The sequence below is a fragment of the Canis lupus genome, chromosome 10 (assembly GCF_003254725.2).
Source record: "Canis lupus dingo isolate Sandy chromosome 10, ASM325472v2, whole genome shotgun sequence".
Taxonomy (NCBI): Eukaryota; Metazoa; Chordata; class Mammalia; order Carnivora; family Canidae; genus Canis; species Canis lupus.
The window spans coordinates 7,587,238-7,610,722 of NC_064252.1; the positions used below are offsets into that span (position 1 = coordinate 7,587,238).

Here is a 23,485-nt window from a genome sequence, read left to right on the forward strand (position 1 = left end):
TTTAGCGCCGCCCAGGTTCCCTGCATGGAGCCTGCTTCTCCCTCTGCCTGTGTCTCTGCCCCCCGCCCTATCTCTCATGAATAAATAAATTATTTAAAAAAGGAAAATAATTCCACTAAAAGCAATACCTCTCTTTGCTAATTCCATTATCCTTCACCAGTGACCTTACGAGCTGTTGTAATAGGCATTTAAAAGGAAATTATTTTAAAGAACTAGCTCATTGTGTTTAAGGGTATGAATCCTGAGAGGTTTATGTTGGCTTGTCTTGTAAGACAACTGCTGCCCAAACCTGGAGAGGTGCTATTAGGGACAAGCGCAGCTTCGTATTTCCTGAGTAAAGTTACCAGTAGGTCATTAATCTGATTTCTTGACCTTTAAGGAGGAGGCCAACATCAGATCTTAATTTTAAGTAGGTGATGGTGCTGTCATTTGTTTTATCTTTGAAACGCAGGGAAATTTCTTTTTTTAAAATTGATGCAGTGACTAAGATAACACATACTCAATGCACAATACTTGGAAGTTAGAAAAAAAAAGCTGGAGAAGTTTCTGGAAACTCTCTTCCTTTCAGGCAGTCTGTTTCAGGATAACTGTTGGTTGTGTTTTGAGGAAGCATCGTCCCTGCTGGTCTGCTTTAATCCAGACTAGCCGTCCTTTCTGCTTCGGATGATGCATTTGCGCGGAGGGCCCGTCAGGGACACCACTGTCCTTTCCCTGCCTGCTCTCTGGCCTCTTGAATGCGGAGGATTTGGGAGGCAGTCCCGGAGCCTCACCCCATCTCCCCCCTGTCTCCATGGATGCACAAGAAGCTTTACTTTGCATTTGTTAAACATTAAAGTCAGCGGGCACCTGGGTGGCTCAGTGGGTGGAACATGCGACTCTTGGTCCGGGCGGGGCGGGGGGGGGGGAGGTGGGGTGGGCGAGGGGGTGGGGTGAGGTGGGCGGGGGGGGGGGTTGTGAGTTTGAGCCCCACTCTGGGGGTAGAGGTTACTTAAAATAAAATGTCAACTAAAGAAGTCAGCAGAACCTACTGCCCCAGCCCTGTACTTGGGAAGGTCTGTTCTCAGGGTTTGTCTCTGGGGCTTTCTGTACAGGGGAAGAGCCCTCCGGTGGGAGGCTTTGGGTTCAGATTCTGCTCCTGCCAAGTGGAGCTGTGTCTGTGACCCACAGGTTGGCCTTGGCTTCTCGTGTGGAAGGGCACTAATGTTTCTTAGGTAAAGTTCTAGCGTTTGCTCGATGCATAGCAGGCTTTCAGAAAGTGTTCTCTCCTTTGAGGTTATGCCCAGCAAAACCTGTTCGTTTCTTTCGTTCAGAAATGCGTATGGAGGGGCGCTTGGGCGGCTCAGTGGTTGAGCATCTGCCTTCAGCTCAGGGCGTGATCCTGGGGTGCCGAGATCGGGTCTCCCATCGACTCCTGCCTTGAGCTCCCCCTGGGCAGCCTGCTTCTCCCTCTGCTTCTGTCTCTGCCTCTCTCTGTGTGTCTCTCATGAATCAATTAATCTTTTTTTTTTTTTTTAAATGTGTATTGAGCACCATCTGTATGCCAGGCTTTGCTCTAGGTCTTGGACACCAAAACCGGGACAAAAAATACCTGTGTCCCCCAGAAACTCAGATGCTTGTGGGGAAGCCTGTAATAAGATAAATGCCTAAATTATATATTAAATAGTGGTAGTGGTAAGGAGAAGAGAGTAAAACAGCATGGAGCGTGTGTATGTGTGTTGGGGTGGGGGAAGGAGGAAATACTGAGTTATTTAACCCGTAATGTAGCTGCCTGGTGTTGCCCTGTGTAATGGGTCTTTATGCTTCGGTTGGAGGCCAAAACTTGCCTCTTTGTTGAAGCGGAACTCTGCTGTCCTGGATGTTTCTGGGAGGGCGTGGGCCTGGTGCTGGCAGGCTGGGAATGCAGGCTCCAGGAACAAAGGGTTTGAGAGGTACATGTTTGTGGTGTCTTTGGGTATACCCTGGAAAGTTCAAGCATTTAGTAAGTTTTAGCTATTCTAGGTTAAAGCTGCGTAGCTAATTCTGTGTCTTCTGTGGGAAAACTCAAAAGTTTTAAATAGAAACCACAGGGGCTGCTTTCTTGGAGGAGTTGCCCAGTGCTGGAAGCAGGAATGACCTAAGTGTGAGATTTGGAGCCCAGACATAACTGTGGACCCTCCTCCCGCCAGTTCCCCGCACTGGTCACTTCTTTCCCTAAATCTCTCCTCTCCCCTTTCTTCCCTTTTGAAATGACCCTGTGGGCATCTGGAGGAATAGATTTTGAGGCGGGAACCATGTACATAACGAAGACCATCTTGTGTTGCTCTCTGTTGAGTCCGCAGGCAGAAGGAAGAAACACGTTTTCAGAGCCGTCAGGTTTCTAACAAAATGTGCTTGGATAAAGAGAAGAGGATAACAGCCCTAGGGAAGGTGTGGTGCCTGCTGATTGGTGGAACAGCAAAAGCAGTGCTTTCCCTCGACTTGAGCCCTACCTTACGACACAGCTACATGCGAGTTTTGGGAATTAGCAGGAATCCATTCGGGGATGGGAGCTTGCTCTGTGCGATTTACACCTTCAGTTTCTCATTATTCCTCAGTGGTGGTTTTCTTAGTTCAAGGAATATGGGTTCTATTACTGGTATTAAAAAAAAAAAAAAAAACTGGGCAGCCTGGGTGGCTCAGCGGTTTTAGCGCTACCTTCAGCCCAGGGTGTGATCCTGGGGTCCCGGGATCGAGTCCCACGTCGGGCTCTCTGCACGGAGCCTGCTTCTCCCTCTGCCTGTGTCTCTGCCTCTCTCTCTCTGTCTCTCTGCCTCTCTCATAAATAAATAAAATCTTTTTAAAAAATTAAACTTTATTGAAGGCCACTGCTAATTTTTTCAGTTCTCTATACATTATGTCTGCCCCAGTTTAATAGTTGTCACTAAGTCAGTTTTTGTTTTTTGCTTTTTAAAGAATTTATTGTAGAACATGCGTGAGCTGGACGGGCAGAGGGAGAGGAAGAGCTCAAGCAGATTCCCTGCTGAGCTCAGAGACCCGGGCAGGGCTGCATCCCAGGCCCCTGAGATCAGGACCAGAGCTGAGACCGACAGTCCCGATGCTTATACCAACTGTGCCCCCAGGTGCGCTGTCAGTAAGTTAGACTGATTGATTGATTGATTTATCTATTTTTTAAAGATTTTGTTTATTCATGAGAGACATGAGTGGAGCACACAGCTCTTGATGTTGGGGTTGTAAATTCAATCCCCGCGTTAGGTGCAGAGATTGCTTAAAGAAGTAATATAATTTTTTTAAAAAAGGTGCCAGTAGCAGTGGTAAGGATGACGGTAGGCCCTGACACTGGAAAGGGCTTCATGTGTGTTACCTCCCTTACTCTCAACAAGGACCCTCTGAGGGCAGGTATTTTTATGATGATCCTTTTTGCTGACAAGCAGGTGAAGAGACTTAGAAGGTAATGAAAGAGGAATGTTAAGCGATCACTTTTTGTTGGTCAAGAGTACGTGAGTTAAAAAGTCACGGGAGGTTGCTGATAATAGTCGGCAGCGGGAACTTTCTTCTGGAAGCATTTCAGTGTTTTGCAGGACAGAAGCCGGGCCTTGCTCTGCCCGCCACGTGGACACCCATGGTATTGGGGTCTTTGAAGGCCGATTGAATGGCATCCCGAAGGTCTGGTGTGGTTGCAGAGTCTCGCTGAAGGTTCCCAGAAAGTGTCTAATTTTGCTTTCTTCACAGCTGATCTGTCCACCTGGGAAATCACTGGCTTTACCACTGGTTATTATTAGTTCCCACAGGGTTGAGAGGCCAGCCTGTAATCTCTGCGCAGGGAAGGGAGTAGGCCGGAACAGCGCAGCAGACAGTTGGGTCGCCAGATGCTCTGGGCAGGCCGGAGACGCTCATGGTGCGGATGGTCCTTCGGGATGCCTGACGTTCGCTCGGGTTCTCTGGGCTGCTGGGGGCTTGGGGTGCATCGGCAATTGGCTGTCCTTACACTTAGCAATCTAGAACTTTTGATACACCTGATACCCTGGTTACCTGGGAATGAAAATTCTGAGTTCTAGAATGCAGCAGTATTTTTTCTCTTTATGTTTGTGCCTATTTCATCTTTGAACGCTGACATTTTAGTGAAAACAGAAGTGGATTGAACCGTGGTTTAAAATAAGACCAAAGAGACCTAACAGATCAATAGGAGCACCTTGATTGGATCAAACACAGCTATAAAAGGTATTTCTGGAACAGATGGGGAACTTTTAATACGGAATGGAGATTAAGCTCTTCCCAGTTTTCTCAGGTATGATAAAGGGGTTTTTTTTTTTTTTTTAAAGATTTTATTTATTTATTCATGATAGTCACAGAGAGAGAGAGAGAGAGAGAGAGAGAGGCAGAGACACAGGCAGAGGGAAAAGCAGGCTCCATGCACCGGGAGCCCGATGTGGGATTCGATCCCGGGTCTCCAGGATCGCGCCCTGGGCCAAAGGCAGGCGCCAAACCGCTGCGCCACCCAGGGATCCCTGATAAAGGGGTTTTGATGATGTAGGAGAACAGCTTTATTCAGAGATTCATGCTTAAGGATGTGGAGTGTCATCATGTCGTCAGTTTGGAAAAGGTTCTACAAAAATAAATGGATGAGGCCCCCCCCACCTCCCCCATGCAGGGGGTGCACTTCAGTGCACTGGGGCCAGGACGGTGTCTGCACTAGTACCTGACACGTGGCAGCGTGCACAGTATTTGCTGAGAGGGAAGCCGTTCCCAAGAAACCACCTGCTTCTCTCCCTTCCCTGAGCTCCTCAAGGGCAGGGTCTATATCTGGGAAGTGCCCTGGCACAGGGCTGGGCACTCGTTAACCTGTTGAATGAATGGGACTAATATGAATAGCACAACCATTTGAGGGTCTTAGCAGCGAGCATTTCAGAGTGAGCTTGTTGTGTTTTCCTTGCAGGCTTCCTGGCTGGCAGGAATCCAAGACCCAGGGGCAGTCTGCTTGGTGCCTCATGGGTATTTTCAGGAAATTAGGCTGAGATTGTAACATCTGAAAAAGGAGTGGCAGGGCCTTGGGTGGTCCAGTCCAAATCTCCAAGACTGATGTATTTTTTGCAGAAAATAAGCAGGTGCCACTGTGCGCAGTGGAAGCTGAACTTTCTGGAACTTCTTATCCTAAACTTCAGAGTTTGATTTGTTCTCAGGCTGAGCCAGTAGTCAGGTTTTAAGAGCCTAGTGGATAGGCTTGGCGTTGCTCTCTGCTTATGAAGTGTTGTTTAAACTGTGTTTGGGTGGTTTGGGAAGGGAGGGAAAACTTAGCATTTTGTGCTAATTTATTGCCTGTTGCTCATATGTGCTTCATCGTTCAGTGTTTCCTTTTTTTTTTTTTTAAGATTTTTATTTATTTATTTATGAGAGAGAGACAGAAGGAGAAGAGGGCTCCATGCAGGGAGCCCCAGTGCAGGACTCGATCCCAGGACCCCAGGATCAGGCCCTGGGCCAAAGGCAGACGCCACACCGCTGAGCCACCCAGGGATCCCCTGTTCAGTGTTTCCTTAAGAAATACAGTAAGAAAGAACAGCTAGAGTCAACTTTGTTCCCTAAGTGCTTAGCAGGTACTTAGAGTGTTTAGGCATAGAATGGAATTAGTTGCAGAATGCCGATTGTTTATTTTCTGTTTAGGATGAAAGCCATGAGGCACAAAGGAAGCCGTTAACTTGCTTTGTAAATTTGAAATTTTGTTTTTTTTTTTTTTTCCTGATGAGATGTTCAGAGTGGTTAACTGAAACAGCCTTCTAAAAATACCCTGTAGCAGCACAGAAAGTATTTTCTCTTTGTCTAAAATTAGCTGATTTGAGGTCTGTCGTCTGGTTTTCTAAATCCTTCCATTAGGAGCTCTGGCCGCTTCTCTCTCTAGTTTTATGGGCTCTGGGTAACTTGTTTGATGGGGAAGCAAACCAGGAATGACTTTTATCTTTGACAGAAGAATTTATAAACACCTGAGGCTGGATCCAGTTAAGATCTCACCTCTCCCAGGAAGCCTTCCCAAGCTGTTTCTCTCCTTTGCTTTCCTTTCTGTCCCCCGTCTTCCCCGATGATACCTCTTTCCATGTCCCACCCCGACCCCCAAGCACATAGAACCTGTGCTCTGCTCCCTGCTCCACCCCAGGCCTCGCGCGGCTATTTGCTAAATATTAGGCGCTTGGCAAATATTTGTCAACTGTCAGAATTGATGCATTTACCGAGCAGAAAGGGAAAAACATGATTTGGTGGTGGTGTTGACAGAGACCTGCAAATTCAGGAAGTGGGAACTGAAGAAAAAGCTAGAGAGAGAGAGAGAGAGAAATACTAGTTGAGGTTGGGAGCGGCTCCCAGGTGGTGGGAGGTCAGGGTGCGGGGCTCGAGGCAGAGGCCTGTGCCTGGGGGCTGAGCACACGCCCCGAGCTCCCTTTCCTCCGCCAGCCCTAGATGGTACTGGACATTTTTTTTTTCTAAGATTTTATTTATTTATTCATGAGAGACACACAGAGAGAGACAGAGACAGGGAGAGGGAGAAGCAGGCTCCACGCAGGGAGCCCCACGTGGGACTCGATCCCGGGACCCCAGGATCACGCCCTGGGCCGAAGGTGGTGCTAAACCGAAGGTGGTGCTAAACCGCTGAGCCACCTGGGCTGCCCAGCACTGGACACTTCTAAGGTGTGTTTATGTTTTGAAAATACCACGAGGTTTTGAAAAATGTGGCTTATCTGCCTCAGGTGGGAAACCACAGTGATTTTGTGAAAGGCGCACCCAGGTTACGGTTTGTATTTGTCAGTTTCTGAAACCGTTTTTTCAGTTGCTTGGAGTGTGTGTGCTTTCTCTTCAAATCCCTTGACAGAAGGGGGGGTCCTAGGGGCACCCGGGGGGCTCAGGGGTTGAGCATCTGCCTTTGGCCTGGGGCGTGACCCCAGGGTCCTGGGATCGAGTCCTGCGTCGGGCTCCCTGTGTGGAGCCTGCTTCTCCCTCTGCCTGTGTCCCTGCCTCTCTTTGGGTCTCTGATGAATAAATAAATAAGATCTTGAAAGAAAGAAAGAGAGAGAGAGAGAGAGAGAGAGAGAAAGAAAGAAGAAAAGAAAAAAAAGAAAAAGAAAAGAAAAAGAAAGAAAAGGGCAGCCCAGGTGGCTCAGTGGCTTAGCACCACCTTTGGTCCAGGGCAAGATCCTGGAGACCCGGGATCAAGTCCCACGTCGTGCTCCCTGCATGGAGCCTGCTTCTCCCTCTGCCTGTGTCTCTGATGAATAAATAAATAAAATCTTAAAAAAAAAGAAAAAAAAAGGGGTCTTTCATTGTCTGAGACTAACAGAATTTCTCTATCTTAGAAATAGTCCCATTTCGTACCAGCTGGGATAGTCCGGGAGGATCCCCTGTCATCCCGGTGCCCCCCCTGAGTTCTGGATCCGGTGGTGGGGAAGGAAGATGGGGACCAAAGTTTGCTTTAACTTTCTTTGCCAACAGCGGAGGAGGCTGACAGGGAGCTGGTGGCCTGTGTCTGTGGGCAGGTCCCTTCCCGGGGTGACCTCCCGGGCTGGGCTGAGGTGGCCCCCCTCCGCATTCAGAGCAGAGTGGTGGCTCTGAGTGAGGGCGGAGGGAGGGGCAGAGGTCTGCGCACCCGATTTCCCCTCCAGCCCCGCCCACAGGTGGCCCTCGGGTGGCCCATGGGTGGCCCACGGGTGGACGGACGAAGCCTCCTTTCTTAAGTCGCACACAAAGCTGGTTGGCAACTGATTTTCCTCCCAGGCCCTGGAGGAGCATGCTGCCCCGGTGACCTTTGCATTGGCCTCTGCATCCTCATCAGGGGTCAACAGCCTTCCCAGGTCAGGGCCCTCTGGGGAGGGCGACACATGTAACCCACGTTTGGACCTGGCCCAGAACTCCGTGTCCTAAGGAGCAGTGCAGAGCTTACCCAGCATGTACCAGTCCCTGTGTCCTTTCTTCTTAATCCTGCCTCAGGGCCTTAGGAGACCCGGTGATCGGAAGGGGGTTCCCGGCAGAGTGGGACTTGGAAATGGAGTATTTCAATTTTGATATTTTTGGGAAGGGAAACCGTTCCTAAGGAAGGAAAGTGCTAAATTGGAAGACTCTCACATGTCACACGCACCATAGGACTGGCCTGGAATTGGTCGTGTAGTCGGGCCTGGACAGTGTGGCCCTTGGGGATCAGATGCTGTTCAACACCAAGTGTTCTTTTCTAGAGCATTCTGGAAGTGGTGGTTTTAAAAGGTGTGTTAGACATGTTAGAGGACTGTGAAAACCTTCCCTGGTTTTCCTCCCTGAGAGGAGTGGAGTGGTGGCTGGGAGAAAGGACGAGAGAGGGAACCTTGACATCTGTGTGCTGGGGACCTGGGGTCCACCGTGCAAGATGAAGCCCCACATCTGCGTTTCTCAGGAGGTCCCTTTCCCGGCCCCCAGGGACCCCGCAGCGTGCATTGCTGCGTGTGCTGACCTCCCCCTGCAGGTCTTCAGGTTAGAGACGCGCGGCTGGAGGATTGCCCCAAACCCTAATGCTAATAAGCCTCCTTTGGCCTCTCTTCTTTCCACTTCAAGGCTGCCTGGGGCTCTCTGCGCCTGTGTGCATCTCCCCCTTGCAGGCAGCTCCCCCTGCACCGCCCTGGGCTGGTGTGGGGGGGTAGGCAGTGTGGGGGTAGGCGATCTCCAGCCTTGAGGAAAGGTGGGGCAGGAAGGCACTTCCTCGCAGCCTGGGACTTCCTGTGCAGGCCCGAGAGGGTGTGCAAATCCTCAGGGTTGCACCAGCAGCGCCCTGCCCCCCTCCTGCTGCCCCCCCCCCCCCCATGCTGGCAGCTGGATTTCCGGGCCAGTTTTTGGGAGGGTAGCTTGTTTTTTGGGGATGGGGAGGGGAGGGGAGGGGAGCTTTTTGATTTTATAAATTGAAATTGGTTGCCTTGATGGGGTGATGTTAAAGACCTGGCTTTTCCCTTTGACAGCCTTTGGCAACAGTTTGGCTTTTGTTTTTTACGCAGAGAGGCTCCCTCACTCCCCGGCCCTCCGAGGGCCTGTTCTCACCTGGCACCTCTGGGTGCCGACCCTGGCAGCCTCCCAGGCGGGGGTGTGGGTGCGGCGGGCTGTGCATGGGTCACGGGGAGCCTCGCGGTGCTGTGCTGCAGCCTCTGCACCTCCTCTTGAACTTGTTTCTCTCTCTCTCTCTCTCTCTCTCTCTTTTAAAGTAATTTATTCACTTGTTCATGAGAGACACACAGTGAGGCCAGGACACAGGTGGAGGGAGAGGCAGGCTCCCTGCAGGAGCCGATGGGGGCCTCGATCCTGGACCCCGGGATCACGCCCTGAGCCCCCCAGGGGCCCCCGAATATCTCGAGGTGGCCCCTCCGCCGAGGAGCAGAGTGTCCATTTATGCTGACATACGTGCTGAATTGCTTGTTTGTTTTTACTCGTTTTTAAGGATCTAATTTTTTAATGCGTGGAAGTCTTTTTATTTTCCCGATCAACAGTCCTACAGACTTCCAGAGAAGCTCTTGAAAATTTTGTGGGAAGTTTTGTGTAGAAAGAAAACCCACCTCCAATCTCAGCAGACTGGCGTAAGCACGGTTCTAACATCTTGGCTTGTTTCTCTCTTGTCCGTGGGCACGTTGACACCTTAAAAGACAAAATTCAGCCGAGTCAATCTTCCATGATCTCACTGGCTCTGGTCCGTGATTCAGGAATTGAGTGAGCTGCATCCCATCTGGCCCATCGGAACTCTGAAGAGCTGTAACAAGAGGAAAAGATTTTGGGGTGGTGGGCACAGTGGCGGTGGCACTTGCAGGGAGAGGCACATGGAACTGTGGCGAGAGAGAAAAAGCAAAAGGGGCAGATTGTGGCAAGGTCACCCTCCTTTAGGGGACAGCAGGGATCTCTCAGGCTGATGACCTCACTAGTGCTGACCCGGTGTAATCGGGTCGACTGGTGTAAGGTTCCACTCCTGGGGGGAGGCTGCAACTGTAAGTTCGGTATTTGATCTTAGTTTGGGGACTTGGGCTTAGCACAAGTGACTCCACTTTGGGCTTGGTGTCCAGCTAGGCACGTAGTTTGTCTTACGGTTTCTCTTCCAATTTTTTTTTTTCTCCTCCCATTAAAAAGTCTTCTGTAGGGTTCCCATTAACAGCTCCTGTATGGCCCCTCTTGAGATTTGGAAGTATTATTTAGCTATTTCCTTAATGCGGGGAAACAATTTCTGATTTTTTTCTTTTTTCAGTTTCTGATTTTTAATTCTCTGTGGTCCTGGCCAGATTACTAAGTCTCTCTCTCTCTCTCTTCCTCTTTCCAACACAGGGGCTTGAACTAATGACCCTGAGATCAAGAGTTGAGCTGGCGGGGGGGGGGGGGGGGGGGAAGAGTTAAGCTGAGGTCAAGAGTCTGATGGTGACCTGACCAAGCTACCCAGGTGCTCTCATATGACTCTCTAATAAACTGCTAGTTGTATTAGGTTTTCACTCTTCCAAATTTTAGGTTGGACACAGTGTTATCAGAACAGCCTTTGGAAGCCAGCAGTGCATAGACCCGAGGGTCTCTCCTCTTATTTTCATCATCTGAAGTTCATGGTTGGTTCTTTCCTCCTCCTGCTTTCTTGGCTTCATGGGCTTTGAATCGGACGGACCCACTATGAACCTTACTTGCTAGTTTCTGCACTAACTGCACGTCCTTGTAAGCCTCCATTTCCTTATCTGCAAAATAGGGCTAATAGTGGCGTACCCAGTTATAGGGTTATTAGAAGACTTCAGAGTCTGGTTGTGAAGGGGGTGGCACAGAGTCTGGAGTTTGGTGATCAGATTCACTAAGGGCAGCTCTCAGAGGGGAGGCAGTAGGTCTGGGCTGGGGGTGGGTGGGCGCGGTGGGCGCCGTGCACCAGGCCCTTGGGCATCCTTCTGGCAGGGGCTTCTCCCAGCTTCTCTCCTTCTGATCATCTCTGGGTGTCACCTAATTCACCCAAGCCTCTGACTGTGGCCAGCCTTGTATCCCTGACACACTGCTGGTGACTTAAAAAAAATTTCTTTTTTAAGATTTTATTTATTCACGAGAGACCCATGGAGAGAGGCAAAGAAAGACCTAGGCAGAGGGAGAAGCAGGCTCCCTGCGGGGACTGGATCCCAGGATCACAGCCCCTCTTCTGGTGACTTCTGTATTTCTCACCCCCTCTGCAACTAAGCAGGAGGGCAGGGGAGGATTTCTGTAGAAAAAACGGTCTCTACCGACTGCTTATGTCAAACGCTTTTAAGGTGATAATTCGCCTGAGTCGTTATTTGAATTGATCTAACCTTTTAGTGACTCCAGAGTACTTTTAACTCCTTGGTCGGAAGACAAAAGGTGACTCCTCACCTGGGGCAGCATTTGTAAAAATGGGGGGCTCTCTCTTTGTCCTTCATCCCGAGTTGCCTGTGGTGTAGAAGAACCAGTCCTCAAACACTTCAGTGGAGCCTTTTAAGAGCTCTGAACAGACTTACTCAAAAGAGCAGCCTGGAGTGGTGGGGAGGCTGCTGGGAGAGGGAGTGGATGGGAACTGGAGGGATAGAAAGCAGCTTTAACCCTTGCGGCCCCCTTCGGACTTTCAAGTTTGTCTAATTAAAATCTTTCTTCATCCGGACATCTGGCCTGAAAGGACTGACGATTCTCTCCCTTCCTCTCGTGGTGCCAGTTGCTTTCACATCTTTTTATGGGGTGTTAACCTAGACTCCAGACTATAATTGGCAAGGAAGATCGCCAGGTATCTTTTGGAGAAGCTTGCTGCTGATAATTTTTCTTGGAGTGCTGACCTATAGACATTTCTAATTTTTTTAAATTACATAATTAAAAAAAAAGACCATTTATTTGAGAGCACAAGCAGTGGGAGGGGCAGGCAGAGGGAGACTGGGAAGCAGGCTCCCCAGTTGGCCAGGGAGCGTGACCTGGGGCTGGATCCCAGGACCCTGGGATCATGACCTGAGCCAAAGGCACACATTTAACCGGCTGAGCCACCCAGGCGCCCACATTTCTGGTTTACTTGAGACACTCCGTTCTCCATCCAAATTAGGTGATGGCTCCTATTTGCTGGGAAGCCACTGCCCTGGATTTTCAGATTCCTGCTGTTGGTGGAGCTGGAGCAACCCGGCGCCTGCGCAGCTTCCCTGGGGTCCACCTGCCTCCCCCTGGTTGTTGCAGCCTTCGGTCCCTCACGCTTCCTGTCTGGCTCCCCTCCAAATGAGCCTGCTCATTTCCTTTCTCTGGAACCTCCCTCCCCTTGTAGCCAAGGTTCAAAGGTTCCATAACCAATCAAAGGATGTGAAGGTCACAGACCTGACTGGCAAACTCTGACCTTTGTAAGAGCCTCTAGTGTCCCTGGGCTAAGCTGAACTAGGACTGTGGCTCTGGAGCTAGTTTTTTTTTTAAAGATTTTATTTATTTATTCATGAGAGACAGAGAGGCAGAGACACAGGCAGAGGGAGAAGCAGGCTCCATGCAGGAGGCCGACAAGGGACTCAATTCCAGGACCTCGGGATCAGGCCCTGAGCCGAAGGCAGGCGCTCAACCACTGAGCCACCCAGGCATCTCCGGAGCTACAGTTTTAATTGCTCTTAGCCAAAGGCAGTGCCCAGATGACCCTCGGATCCTTGAGCAGTGAGCTGTTTTATTTTATTTTATTTTTAAAAAATTAATTAGTTTATTTATTCACGAGCAACACAGAGAGACAGAGACACAGGCAGAGGGAGAAGCAGGCTCCATGCAGGGAGCCCGACGTGGGACTCAATCCTGGGTCTCCTGGATCATGCCCCGGGCTGCAGGCGGCGCCAAATCGCTGCGCCACCGGGGCTCCCCCAGTGAGCTGTTTTAATCTAGAACTTAGTGTCACTTAGGGTCGACACCGTGTCACCACTTACCAATGTGGTGCCTTTGCCTTTCTCACTTCCTTCCTGGCTTCTCAGTGATTCCTTATATTACTTTTCCAGTTAATTTTCCTAATACCCTTACTTTGTAGGTACTTGATTAGGGCAGTGGTGTATATAATATAGAACATTAGAAAACTGGGGTGCCGGGCTGGCTCAGTCAGAAGAGCATGTGTGGGTCTTGGTCTTGGGCTCATGAGTTTGAGCCCCACAGTAGGTGTGCAGATTTCTTAAATAAATTAAAAAATATATATTAGAGAACTCAGTGCGGAAAAGGACAGGAACCATAGTCCAATGGTGTTTTAATAATCAGGGAAGCTGTCCTTCGAGGAGGATGCACCTTTCTTTGGAAACCCCCAAGAGTCCACTGCGTCTCCCATTCTGCCCCAAACCTCAGGGGGGTGCTGACTCCCCAGGGGCCTCATTCTAATGATCTAATGATCACAGCTGAGTGGCTGGATTTGGATGTGCTTATCTCTGAGGCTGCTAATACTCTGTCACCGAGCTCACCCAGAATTTGAGAGCCCTAAAACCAGTTGTGAAAGTGTATCCCCTCTGAGCCTGGGGTTTCTGAGTCCGAGTGCGGTCGGGCATGCCTGGAGGTTGGGCTCTCCAGCTGGGGCACTCCGAGGAGACTGGTCCACCTCCAAGTTTGTTTTCTGGCTCCAGACAAACGAGTGGCTGTTTGACGATTGGCACACGACCCGGTTTTGAAAGTACAACCATATAGGGTATTGCGGACTGGTAACCAGGGGGGTTTAAGAAGTGAGGTCATGGGAGGCCCAGATGGGACGCTTCGGGTGGCTCACAACTGCAGTTAATCTTATTAACACCCTGGGCCCGTGCTTGCTCTCCTGCCCCGAGCGTGTGGGGGTGGCCAGGGGCTCCCCCTTCGGTGGTGCAGACAGGGAACAGAAGCATAGAAGACTTTCTGTCTGGTGTCATAAAGGCCTTTTGTGTGCCCTTGCAGATCCGTTTAGTTTTGAGAAGCCAACAAAAAACCTCATGCAGATTGATAAGAATGTATACAAGCGGGGTTGGATTGCAAATGCAGTCTTGTAGATGTGGGCTCCGGACCCGCTGGATTCCGGTTGAAAAGGAATGTGTGGCAGCCACTTTGGGGCATCGAGCCCGTCCCAGGACAGGATCCCCGAGTGCAAAATTCAAAGATGCTGTCGGGTTCCTTGGAGGCAGGAGGGAGCACCGCAAGCAGCCCACCCACCGCGGAGGGCCCGGGATGCATGGATGGGGTTGCCTGGGGGCTCCCGGGATAGAGCAGTGGGGGCTCCTGTGGTTAGGACAGCTTCCTAGTGGGGTGGACCCCGAGAAGGGGGGTCCCAGGGGAGGCGCGGGGTGGTGCAGTGCTCTTGGACAAGTGGAAGGGGCGAGGCTGGGGGGGGGCGGCTGGGAGACTTGAAAGGCAGTAGATGGCACACGTGCGTGCAAGAGAGGCCTACTACACTGTTCCATCCTTATAAGGTTGCTGCCTGCTTCTATTTTCAAAGTCCCTTTGAAAGAAAAAAAAAAGTCCTCTAAAACACCCACCTAGACTCCCTTCTGCTGTTCTCTTTGTTATTTCACAAGTAGCCTTGAGACAAAGGTGGTTTAAAGCGGTCAAGTTCAACAGGTGCGGGTCGGGTGCGCTAATATCCCCGAACGGATACAGAATCCGCTCACGAGGTGAATAATTGATAAGAGAAATGTCCGTTGTTATGTAATGTTCCATCTGCTCATAATTAATGAGCTCACACCTCCAACAGTGGCGCCGGTCTGTTTTCTTAGTTTCCTGCCGGGTGCTGATACCGGTTGGTTTTAACCTGCTGGTCTTCCCGGATCCTATAGCATCCTAATGTGCTTTGGGGCCTCTGAGGGCGGAGGCAGAGGAGGAGGAAGGCGCCCTTCTGGCTTGGGGAGCAGTGTCCCCTCAGCCACCCCCCTCCTCTTCCCTCTGCCTTTCCTTGCCCTGAGCTAGCAGTGGTGCAGGTCTCCCGACCCCGAGGCCGAGTGGGGGGAGAATCGTTCCCTTTTTCTTGCTGTTGGAGACGTGAACGGCCTACGTCCTTCCTGGCTGCGCAGAGGCTACAAGCTGAAGTCGGGCAGGATGGTTCCTGAGCCCTCAGCCCCAGCCCTATAGCCAATATTTATAAAAGATCTTCCCAACTGGCAGGGGGAGCAACTGGACTGGCCAGAGTGAATCCGCGTGCCATGGCCGTGCCCCAAGATAAGCGTGAGCTTCTGGACGTGGCATCTGGCCGACTGTCCGCGCTGGTGCCCTGAGACCATGGCAGCAAGCAGCACCCTGTACTTTTAAGGTCAAGAACAGCAGCACCGAGCACCCCAGAAAAAGTGTTCCTATTCTTTTTTCAGGAATAGAATTCCGTTTGCTCCAGAATGGTTCTTTTTTACATTGACCTATTATTTTACATTGCTGTCTTTTAGGGTTTCCCTGTCTTGCTCTTCGTTGGCAGCCGTGCACGTTATAGTCCAGATTCACATTGTCCAGTCGAGTCCCCCAGGCCACACATCAGTATTTACATTTAGATTATTTAAAAATAATAAAAATGGGAGAAGGGGTCCAGGGGACTCTGGGGTAAGCATCTGCCTTCAGCTCAGGTCACGGTCGTGGGGTCTGGGGATGGATCGAGCCCCGCATGGGGTTCCGTGCTCCGCAGTTTAGCGCCACCTTCAGCCCAGAGCCTGATCCTGGAGTCCCGGGATCGAGTCCCACGTCGGGCTCCCTGCATGGAGCCTGCTTCTCCCTCTGCCTGTGTCTCTGCCTCTCTCTCTGTCTCTGTGTCTCTCATGAATTAAAAAAAAAAAAAAAGTCATTAATCAAGACTCCATTCCACTCGAGCTGTCTGTGCATCCTGTTTGCAGCAGGGGCCCATTGCTCCGAGACCGGGCACGGGTCGGATGCCGGGTGCCTGATTTCTGTTCTGTACCCAAGACTGGCACCTGTTCCGTAGCTGGTGCCCCTGGGTATCCCAGTCCGTTTGGGACCACAGTAGGTGACTGCCCTGTTTCCACATCTGGAGGGTGACATTCAAAGTAGGGATTTGTGAATTTGGAATCTCACCTCACTTGGAGTGAGCACCTGTTGGCCAGGTAAATACACACTTTTCCACTGGCACGGGCTGAGCTGCAGCCCGGCCAGGAGCCCGAGCGGCCCCACACGGAGCTGTAGGACCAGCGACAGAGAGGTGGTGACAGAGAGGTTTACCTGGCGTCTGTCCGTCCGTTGTCAGGTGCTGTGCCTCTGTTGTTCCCCACCCAGTCAGAGACACTATGCTAGTGGTGGTTTATAAAGGGTCAGTGGTTTTTTATTTTTTTATTTTAAAGAAAACAGGGGGGGTGGGGCAGGAGTAAGACCAACTGCATCAGGCTGTCCGGAAAGGAGGGAGAGGCCGCGGCCCCAAGACTGTGCTGTAGCTTTAGGCGCTTGGCCCAGAGCCGGGCGCCAGGGGCACTCAGTAGAATTGTTGAATAATGAGTTGTGTTATATTTTCTTTTTCTTTATTTTTTCTTTTTTTTAAAATGATTTTATTTATTTATTCATGAGAAATCCAGAGAGAGGCAGAGACGTAGGCAGAGGGGGCCCGATGCGGGACTCGATCCCGGGGCTCCTGGATCGCGCTCTGGGCCAAAGGCAGGTGCCAAACCGCTGAGTCCCTGGGCGTCCTGGTGTTCTCTGTGCTGTTGCAGCTCTGGCCTGCTCGTCGTACGGGGGGTGGAACAGAGGGGTTGAAAGGCCTGCCTTCGGTCACACAGCAAGGACGGGGCCAAGAGGTGATAGGACCTAGCTCATCCCAGGCGGCGGCAGCGCAGCGGGTCCTCCGGGTGCTTTAGCTTCTGGTTGTTGTTAGCTCTTTAGCTCAAACCTGTAAGTTGAGCTAAAATTTCGAGTTACAGAGGAGTTAGCAGGAAGGGCATTAACAGCCCTCAGACCCTGGGCCCAGGCTGTAGGAGGGGTAGGTTCTGGGGCGGTGTGTGGCTCTAACCCGGGGATAGGGACGCAGGCAGGGCGCGGCCCTGGGGAAGTCCATGGGGGAGCCCAGCTCTGTGACCCCCAGGAGCCAGCAAACCCCAGAGCGGCCCCCGGGCTTGCTGGAGGCAAACACTAGCGAGGCTGGGGTTTATGCCCCCCTCCCCGCCCCCCCCCCCCCCCCCCCCCGCCGCCGGGGGGGCGGGGAATGGGTGTACCGGAGGGTATAGTGGGGAGACTGGGAAAGCAAAGCAGCTGGGAAAAGAGAGGACCCGGGCAGCCCGTGCAGCCCCAGTGGCTCAGCGGTTTGGCGCCACCTTTGGCCCAGGGTGTGACCCTGGAGACCCGGGATCGAGTCCCTCGTCGGGCTCCCTGCATGGAAACTGCTTCTCTCTCTGCCTATGTCTCTGCCTCTCTCTCTGTGTGTGTCTCATGAATAAAAAAGGACCCGTGGCTGCTGGAGCACCTGGGCGTGGCCGGGACAACAATAGGGACGCTGCCCGGGCGTTTCCTGCCCTCCCAGGTCAAGGTCAGTGTCTGTACTGTTTTATCTCTTCTGCACTCCCATTTTTTTAAATTTTTTTAAAATGTTTTTAAATTTTTTATTTATGATAATCACACAGAGAGAGAGAGAGAGGCAGAGAGAGAAGCAGGCTTCATGCACCGGGAGCCCGACGTGGGATTCGATCCCGGGTCTTCAGGATCGCGCCCTGGGCCAAAGGCAGGCGCCAAACCGCTGCGCCACCCAGGGATCCCCCCATGCAGGTTTTTAAAGACCCCCTCCTCCTTTGCACCTTTGCACCCTTGTGCCCAGCTCTGGTCTCCTGGGCTGCTGCATGCCGCTTCCCAAAGGCATTGTGCCCGCAGGAGGAGGGGCAGGAGGCTTCTTCCTGGTGTGTGTGGGGGGTGCAGTCTCTTTTAAAGGGGTAAAGATTTGGAAGTTCTCCAGCTCTAGAGACTTCCTTCAGTCCTGACACTGAAAGAAACCAGTGTTCTCCACTCCAGGGCCTGAGCTTGGGACTCATGTGCCTGTCCCTCCGCTTCCAGAAGCTTCCGCCCCACCTTTCCTCCCTCCCCTTGTACTCCACTGTGCTGGACCCACTGTGCTGGACGGTAAGCACCGTGCAGGTGGACGTGCCGTGCCTGACATCCCCACGCTTGGGCGAGGGCCTGGCGCCCAGCAGAAGCTCAGCAAATATTTGCTCAGGGCAGCAGGCCTTGCTCTGTGGCCGTGCTGGGCGACATCAGTGGACTTGAACAGTGCAGGGTCCCAGCAGACGGTGGATCTTGAACATTCTCATGGCAGGGATAAAGAATTGTAATCACGTGAGGCGAGGATGCCTGTTACTTGTGGCAGTCGCTGCAGTACATACGCCTGTCCGGTCCTTTCGCAGGGCACCTAAAACACGTGCAGTGTCCTATGTCAGTTCTGTCTTCATAATAAAAAAAAAAAATCAGGGTCGCAGCCTTTTAGGTGTCAGCTGCTTCTCTGGGATCTGCTTTCCAGCTGACCCTTTAACGAGAGGGGTCTGCCTTGAAAGGCTCTAGGAGGTCCCTTGGGTCACCTCTTTCCTGGCCTTTTGATCTCTGAGAGGGAAGGAGAGTTGGGGCACCAGCGTGTCTCATTCACGCCTGTGTGGGTGATCCAGGGGGAGTTTCTCTTTCCCAGCCAGCTCGCTCCTTCAGTCTTCCTCAGGCTCCTGGGAGGCCTGGGTGCTGAGCTCAGCACCTGCAGTTAAAAACTCCCCAGGGTGGTGGCGCAGCGGTTTGGTGCCTGCCTTTGGCCCAGGGCACAATCCTGGAGACCCGGGATCGAATCCCACATCGGGTTCCCTGCAGGGAGCCTGCTTCTCCCTCTGCCTGTGTCTCTGCCTCTCTCTCTCTCTGTGTGACTATCATAAATAAATAAAAATAAAAAATAAAAAAGAACTCCCCAGGGATGCCTGGCTGGCTCCTTGGCCAGTAGAGCACACTGCCCTTGATCTTGGGGTTGTGAGTTTGAGCCCACACTGGGTGTAGAAATTGCTTTAGAAAAAAAAAATCTTAAAAACAAAACAAAGAAACAATTTACTGAATTGTCTTGACCCTGCCTCTTCACTCTTAACCACTCTTCTCCCTCCTCTTCATTCTTTTTTTTTCTTTTTTTTTTGAGTTTATTTATTCATGAGAGACACAGAGAGACAGAGACACAGGCAGAGGGAGAAGCAGGCTCCACGCAGGGAGCCTGATGTGGGACTTGATCCGGGTCTCCAGGATCACGCCCTGTGCGGAAGGCAGGTGCTAAACCCCTGAGCCACCCAGAGATCCCCCCCTTCCTTTTCATTTTTAGGATCATCTCTTATTTAGGCAGCAAGCCTCGAGACTGGACATATGCTCCAGTATTTGTGCAGTTAGCTATTTTGTTCATTTTTATTTATTTGTTTAAAAAATTTTTGGGGGGGGAGGTGGAGTGAAGGGAGAAGGGTGAGAGAGAATCACAAGCAGGCTCCATGCTCGATCCCCTGACCCTGAGATCATGACCTGAGCCGATACCAGGAGTCGGATGTTTAACTGACTGAGCCACCCAGGTGCCCTTATTTTCATACCTTTTTTTTTTTTAAGATTTTATTTATTTATTTATTTATGAGAGAGGCACAGAGAGAAGCAGAGACACAGGAGGAGGGAGAAGCAGGCTCCCTGCAGGGAGCCCGATGTGGGATTCCATCCAGGACCCCAGGATCACGCCCTGGGCGGAGGGCAGATGCTAAACCGCCAAGCCACCCAGGAGTCCCTATTTTCGTACATTAAAAAAATTTTTTTATACATCTTTAATGATGGGCCTTTGGTTGCCTTGATTCCTTAAATGGCACCATCCTGCTCTACAGGTCACACATGAGTGAGAGCAGCCTCAGATCTCTGCAAAATTCTCCTGTTAGGCCAGGAAGCACTTTCGAGATGATTCACTCTGGTACCTTTATTTGAACGGAAATGAGGGAGTGGACTCAGGTCACTGAGCTGAGGGCATGGGATTAGTTGGCGACAGACTTGGGATCGGAGCCCTGGCCTTGCTGGTATTGGGCATACTTTTCATAACACCCTCGTGCCCCATCTCACTGTCTACTTTTTAGTATTGGCTTTGAAGAGTCTTTGGACTGTCTGGACTGAAAAATAAATGTCGGAACAAAGCCTCATTATTTTTTTCAGCTATGGCTCGTGGCCTGCTAATTGTGGATTGGAAAAAGCCGGACAAGCAGAAAGGTGCAATATTTTTGAATTTCTTTAGAAATAGTCATTGAAGGGACACCTGAGTGGCTCAGTGGTTGAGTGCCTGCCTTCGGCCCAGGACATGACCCCGGGGTCCGGATCAAGTCCCACATCGGGTTCCCAGCACGGAGCCTGCTTCTCCGTCTGCCTGTGTCTCTCTGCCTCTCTCCCTGTGTCTCTCAGGAATAAATAAATAAAAGGGGATCCCTGGGTGGCGCAGCGGTTTGGCGCCTGCCTTTGGCCCAGGGCGCGATCCTGGAGACCCGGGATCGAATCCCACATCGGGCTCCCGCTGCATGGAGCCTGCTTCTCCCTCTGCCTGTGTCTCTGCCTCATTCTCTCTCTCTCTGTGACTATCACAAATAAATAAAAATTAAAAAAAAAAAAAAGGAATAAATAAATAAAATCTTAAAAAAAAATCATTGAAGCTTCTGAAAAATGCAATCTATAGCTTTTTTTTTTTTCTTTCCTAATAACCCTTGACACCAAAAATAGGATTGCTTTGGGGTTTTATGTTGGCAGACAGAATGGTCCCCAAGGGATTTGGGGCTCACTCCTCATGCTAGGGAACGAGCAGGTGTCTCGTGCTAGTTCCCCAGCATTGTCACCACTGACCCCTGGGACACCTGGACTTGGATGCCACTGAACTTGAGAAGTTACCGACATACTTTATAGTCCGCACACCTCAGCCAGTTCAGGGTGTGAATTCAAGAAACTCACGACCTGAATGGTCAAGAGCCATTTTATGTTCTTTTTTCTCTTTTATTTTTTAAAGATTTTATTTATTTATGAGACAGAGAGAGGCAGAGACACAGGCAGAGGGAGAAGCAGGCTCCATGCAGGGAGTCCGATGTGGGACTCGATCCCGGGACCCCAGGATCACGCCATGGGCCCAAGGCAGGCACTCAACCCCTGAGCCACCCAGGGATCCTCCCCCCACCCTTTTTTTTCTTTTTTCCTTTTAAAGATTGTATGTATTTGAGAGTGAGCACGCGCATGTGCACCTGCAAGCAGGGGGCATGGGCAGAGCGAGAGGGATGAGGAGCTCCATCCCATGACGTGAGATCATGACCTGAGCTGGGATCCAGAGCCAGACAGCTAACCCATGGAGCCACCCCGGCGCCCCTAGAGTCATTTTAGGTTCTTTTGTAACGTGTTCCTACAGGTTCCTTGGTAGCCACTCCGTGGGGCCTGTGGCACCAGCTCCTGGGGACGGTGGGCACAGACTGGCGTGGATAGCTTCCGGCTGTGAGGATGATCCAAAAAGAGACACCTGCCTGGGGGTTTTGTGGGCGATATATCAGTCCATATTAGTTACTCTTCCTCTTCTTGCCTTGAAGGTTGTTAGGATGCTTCGTCCTTTGGGTGCTACTCAGGGTTGAGTATGATCCATAGCCTTTTTGCAGGTTTTCAGACACCCATGGGGGAACAGTGGGGACCTATTCGTGTTCGTGGAAACAGCCCCTAGAGGACCTGGATTAAAATTGGATTTGGTGTGTTAACTAGTGGGGTTGGCCCCGGCAAGCCACGTCACCTCAGGAACGGGAGTGACTGAGGGTTGGTGGGCTTTGGGACCAGGCTTCAGGTAAGTTCCATCACTGCCACAGAACAGCTAAGTTTCTCTTAGCAGGTGAATTCACTTAGGACTTGATCTCCTTTGGAAACTGGAACAATGTCGTCTTGGTTAGGTTGGTGGGAGACTTAAATGCAGTACACGCCAGGTGTCTTGTCCACCTGGCTCCGGGGGGGTTGTAGCACACAAGCTTGGGCCCTGTGACTGCATATTAGCCATTGCACAACGTCCCACACCGGTTGAGCTCTTGAGACCGTACACCACTGGCGAATCCTTCAGTGGTAAGAGGGTTCAACCAATACCGTCCTGCCCGCAGTGTAGAGAGAGGTTGGGGCCTGTGAGAATGGGCGGTTAGGGGAAATCCGGACACGAGGATTTGTTTGGAACGGAAGTGACCCTCTGGTGGGTGTCCTTAACCAGGTCCTTGCTTCGTGCCAGGTCACGTCATTAAGTCCCATACTGGGGGACGGTAGGTCCCCTTCTGCTTTGTAATGGGACTTGTGCTTTGTTTTGCTTTGTAAATGGGATGAAGCTGTAAAGAACATAAAGTTGGTAGAATGTGCTAGAGAAGCTTTCGGTAGGTGTCCTTAAATGTCGTTTCAAATGAAAATAGCCAGTCTTGCAGGTGCTCGCAGCGAATGGTGCTTGTGCAGAAGGGAAATTCAGCAAAGACGGTCTGACCAAAGGACCACGTTGAGGGAAGTGTTGCTTTTAGCTGCTGACAGATTAGTTTTATTGGCTCTACAGCCCTCGGGGAGACTTGGCCTGAGGAATGAAAGCTGTATTTGGTGTGTGACCCTGAGAGTTGAAGGGGGGGGGGGGGGCATGTGTGTTAGTGTCTGTGGATTTCAAGGTCAAGTGCTCCGAGCCCTTGTGTGGGATGAGAAAAGAATCCCGGCTTATCTGCATCTCTTTCTGTGCCTGTTCATGTGCAGCATGGCCTATTTTTCTTCTAGGATGTGGAGAAAGAGAAGGAGACGCACAATTACCTCAGCAAAGAGGAAATCCAAGAGAAAGTTCACAAATACAACCTAGCAGTCACAGACAAGTTGAAGATGACCTTGGTAAGCACCCATAGTATTCTTTACGCTGACACATGTCAAAAGACAAACCTCAGTCGTCGGTGTTCCCATCTGTATGTTTTAAAAATATCTGAATGGGGCAGCCCGGGTAGCTAAGTGGTTTAGCGCCGCCTTTGGCCCGGGGCGTGATCCTGGGGCCCTGGGATCGAGTCCCACGTCGGGCTCCTTGGGTGGAGCCTGCTTCTCCCGCTGCTTGTATCTCTGTGCTTCTCTCTTTCTCTCTCTCTGTCTCTCTGTCTCTGTCTCTCATGAATAAATCTTAAAAAATCTATGAACAGCATCTGCAGAAGTTTAATGGTCAAGGCACGCGGGACAGTAACGTGGGAGTATCTCTGCAGCGCTCAGATTAAAACTGTTCTTGAAGTAGCTTTCTCTCTACATCAGTTAACACTGGCAAGATTTATTGTAAAAGTTGTGTGACCCCTCCAGAGGATTTTTGGCGTTGAGTATAGCCGTTGCCCGTTGACCACACAGGAGGTAACTCCTTCTGGTAAGGCTTAGATAAGTTTTATCTTGGGCAAATACATTTGCAAGTGGCGGCAAGAGGACTTCATGGCCCTGGATTAGAATACAGTTGAGCTAAGACTCCTCGGGGCTGGTTGTCCTGGAAGATGGCAGAGGTAACCCTCAGCTGCTACCCACCGTTGTTCCGAGGGCCGTGGGGAGTGAGGGTACGGGGGAAGAAGGCCCAGGCCTTAGTGCCCTGGACGGAGAGCCCGCAGCGAGGCCGGAGTATCCCGGGCCT

General features: G+C 51.1%; 1 protein-coding gene across 8 annotated transcripts in view; it reads left to right on the plus strand.

Moving 5' to 3' along the window:
• RASSF3 (Ras association domain family member 3) overlaps positions 1 to 23,485 on the plus strand; it is a 72,816-nt gene that overhangs the window by 39,688 nt on the left and 9,643 nt on the right. For 2 of the 8 annotated variants that reach the window (XM_049115739.1, XM_049115738.1), the window contains exons 2-3: positions 2,932 to 3,098; positions 22,615 to 22,722. Coding sequence is in view for 5 of the 8 variants with exons in the window: in XM_049115738.1 (XP_048971695.1) it covers positions 22,714 to 22,722 (9 nt within the window). In the remaining 3 variants the exon portion in view is untranslated. Of the gene's footprint in view, positions 1 to 2,931; positions 3,110 to 3,972; positions 4,198 to 4,248; positions 4,265 to 22,614; positions 22,723 to 23,485 lie in introns of those variants that run through there. The other 6 variants (XM_035696598.2, XM_025476720.3, XM_049115737.1 and 3 more) reach the window with 5 other exon arrangements.